Genomic DNA, 3,591 nt, shown 5'->3' on the forward strand with positions numbered 1-3,591 from the left:
AGAGAGAGAGAGAGAGAGAGAGAGGAAGAGGAAGAGGGAGATAGGCAGGGTGCCACAAAGGCCACCCCTTTCGAACCAACGACTATAAGTACCGGTCGTGGTCGGTTCGCGCGACTCATGTGCGCCCCGTGGTCCCGCCGGCGTGGTATCGCTTTCGCGTACGCGGAAACACCACTTGGACTAGGACGCCGAAGTCGTTTCGATCTATGAATAGATCCTGATCCGTTTCCAATCGCGTAACAGTCGTAATCGTTTGCTCGTCGTTCGATCGAGCCGAGGACCGTTGATTCGTCGACGGGAAGCCGACGGCGCGCAACAGCACGTGGAACCTCCAGCGAGAAGGCGAACGATGACTGCGCGATCCCGCGGGATCGGCAAGTGGTTCACGAGGAACCGTCGTAATGGCTGGACTCCTGACGGCAGAGGATCCGAGTGATCGACCGGGGTAGACGTGATGTCACTTGGGGTCATCGAGGGAAGTCAATCGAAATGAGGAGGAGCAAGTCGCGGGGAAGCGTCATCGAGGACATATGCGGGTGCTCCGCTCTGTCGTCGATCATCCAAAAGAAAAATCTCAACTCCACCTCAGGTAAGACTAGCAAATAGCGGATTTACGAAGTTGAACCTGAAAGATAAAACCGCTTTTTCGCGATACACGTATCATTAAATGTGAGATTTCCGTGAAATTTCTAAACGTCCCTGTGACGCGTCCAATGCCTTTCTTATCAACGTCGTACGACAGGTCTTTCTTCGATTACAACAATCAAGGTAATTAATCCGAAATATCATATCGTTGAAAAAAATACTCTGTATAGAATATAATCAATCCGAATGCTGTCTATTTCTATACCAAGATGTAGATTGACTTTAATTTCAGTTCAATTCGGTTTGCTGTTTATCTTTTTTTAATTTTAAGAATTCTAATTCTATAACAATTGGAAAAGAAATAAATAATAAATTAAACTGAGTTAATCGTACATTTATGGATCCGGACCTAAATCTATCGGCACCGGCGAGCCGTTCAAAGTTCGTCAATGGTTTGCGATTCGATCGATCGACATGCACGTGTTCTCCGGACGACGGAAAACTTGACGCGATCGATGATGTGCCCGGCGTGCAACCTTGAAAAGAGACCACTGATCGCTTCCTCTTTCTCGCAATGGAACTCTTCGGGACGATACTTGATGGAAATACTTCCGGTGTCATCCAGAGATGTTAGAGAGATTCTGCTTTTATCGGATTTGTTTCTACATTTCTCCTTCTCGTCCTTTTCTCTCATTGAATTACGTATCATCACACTTTCTTCATGTCTCCTCGAATGCTATCTTCTTGTTACTTTTAGCGTTTACCACATCGTTTCATTTCCTCGCTGTTTTCTCTCTTCGTTCGAGAAAAAGCAGATATGTTGCCGTGTTTTTGAGAACGTACTTTTTTTGAGAATGTATTAATCAAGATAAATTTTAGAGAAACGAAAGTGAAAGGAAAATCTACGTTTTTCTCTACGATAAAATTGATGGTCGCTACATTGAAAAAATTACTAAATTTTAATAAATACATGTGTTTGAATAGTTCTTAGTAAATATTTATTCAATGTAAACATATACCTATTTATTTGATACAAAAATCATTAATTTTACAATATTTAAGTAAATCATTTTTTTATTGAGTAAATATTTATTTACTGTAAATAAATGTTCGTTTAGTACTGTTTAAAGAAATGTGTATCAAGATTTAATAAACTTTTTTTTCAGTGTACTAAAAAGATGTCATAAAAATTGCACCGTCAATCGAAAAACAAGTGTTATAGTTACGCTCTATCTATATTTACTCCGCTCTCGTAACTGTCTCGGTTCTAATTGAATTGGTTCTAATTTCTTCGACCTTCCTACTTTCGCGGATTCAGCGAGATACGATACTCCATGTCTTATCTCCTCGCGGTATCATTTAAGATAGAACAAAAAGACATTTTCGTAGAGGAAGATCTTGAGTCACGATTGACTCGTCGTACAATTGGGCGCGTGGCGATATTCCCGCCTCTTTTCTACTTTTCTTCTCTTCTTTCCCGTTCTGCGTGCTCTGCCCCCTCCATTGGTCCAGCAGCAGCCACCAGCTGGTTTGTTTCTGGCTGCGTGGACGTCCCCGACCCTTCGTGGCAGCCAGTTTTGAATCTTCGAAGTCAGTCGGCAGTCGGTGGCGCTTACGTTTCCTCGATCAAGATCCTTCTTCGATCTCTTCCATTCGCCTCTTTCGTCGCCGTGACTTCGGATTCGTCCCTCGCGATTTCTTCGCGCGAGCGATATATGTATATATATATATATATCGGCCATCATCCGAGGATTCCAAGCGTGGCGAACAGTATGAATTACTAGTGACTTCGAAGCCGCGTCAACAAGCATCGGGCTCGCCTTCTTAGTCGCCCCACTACCTTAGCGGGGTGCCGCTTGTGGTGTCCTCGTCTGGACCAGGCCGACCAGGGACCCTCGGGGCCCCGGCAGGTGTGAGAGTGTTTCCATTCACTGCGAAGTGCCAGCGAGGAAAGTAACGACGACGACGGTTTCCCTTAGCGAGCAGTGTTTTCAAAGCGGTGAATTAATGGTGATTTACAATTCGACAAGGCCAACCTCGAGAGTCGCAAGAATTACATCTCAAACTTGTTTTCCGCGTTGAAAGAGCTAAAAAAAAAAAAGTGGTACTTTAATCTCCGGGGGAAGGGGGGGGAGGGGGGAGAGGGATAAAGTGATACTTCAATCGCAGAGTAACAATTTTCACGCGGTAAACACGTGATGGAAAAGTCGAAGGAGTAATATAATCTGTGAAAGCGTAATTAAACTTCGCGGCGAAGTTTCGTTGAAACCCGAGAAGACTGGCCGAGAAGAATCCTAAATTTCGGAAGGAGGCGCGAAGCTGAATGTCGCTATCATGGTTTTCTTCGGGAGAAAAGAAAAGCCGGAGGATCGGCGATTGCTGGCCAGCATGGATGCCATGAACGGTTCGATAATTCATCAAATCGACAACGGTAAAAGTTTGCGCCAATTATCGCGCCGCATATTCATTCGATTGTATACGCAACGCGATATCTCATCTCATCGCAGATGAGACACGCGTAATAAAGGAAAGTGGTTTCTGGCGAAATTGTCCCGTTACGGTTTCCTCGAAATGAAAGAGAAATATTTTCGTATTTTACGTATATATATGAGTATAATAGATATACGCGCGTTCTTGATAGCGTGGCATATTTCCTCGAACATCCGGCGGGAACGAGCGCAAATATTATCGCCAACCGCGTATTTTTAATTCCTTCTTTTCTCACCCCACCTTCCCTCCCTCCCCCTTTACTTTTCCCTTTTATTTTAACGACCGTGGCATAACGGTTACGCCTTTCGGTTGACGACTTTCAACGGTCGCGTTTTCTATCTGCTTGTAAAATTCATCAGCGCGTAGCAATAAGCGAACCATCCCAGACTTGCATTTAATGAACTAATCAAATTGGTAATATTATTGAGAGAAAGAGGCGGAAGAATGGCGCGTAATAAGAAAATAATAATTAATTTATAGCGTCTCTATTTGTAATAAATATAATTTATATATATA

The 3,591-nt window shown here is 43.6% G+C and overlaps 1 protein-coding gene across 3 annotated transcripts in view; it reads left to right on the forward strand.

Moving 5' to 3' along the window:
* Window positions 1–231: 231 nt before the first annotated feature.
* The window catches only part of LOC108756436 (MAGUK p55 subfamily member 2), an 18,486-nt gene continuing 15,126 nt past the window's right edge, over window positions 232–3,591 (forward strand). The window contains exon 1 of one of the 3 annotated variants that reach the window (XM_018500246.1): window positions 232–589. In XM_018500246.1, the coding sequence (XP_018355748.1) occupies window positions 490–589 (100 nt within the window). In that variant the 5' untranslated portion in view covers window positions 232–489. Of the gene's footprint in view, window positions 590–1,816; window positions 3,017–3,591 lie in introns of those variants that run through there. The other 2 variants (XM_018500248.1, XM_018500247.1) reach the window with 2 other exon arrangements.

Source organism: Trachymyrmex septentrionalis, unplaced genomic scaffold (genome assembly GCF_001594115.1).
Source record: "Trachymyrmex septentrionalis isolate Tsep2-gDNA-1 unplaced genomic scaffold, Tsep1.0 scaffold127, whole genome shotgun sequence".
Classification (NCBI taxonomy): domain Eukaryota; kingdom Metazoa; phylum Arthropoda; class Insecta; order Hymenoptera; family Formicidae; genus Trachymyrmex; species Trachymyrmex septentrionalis.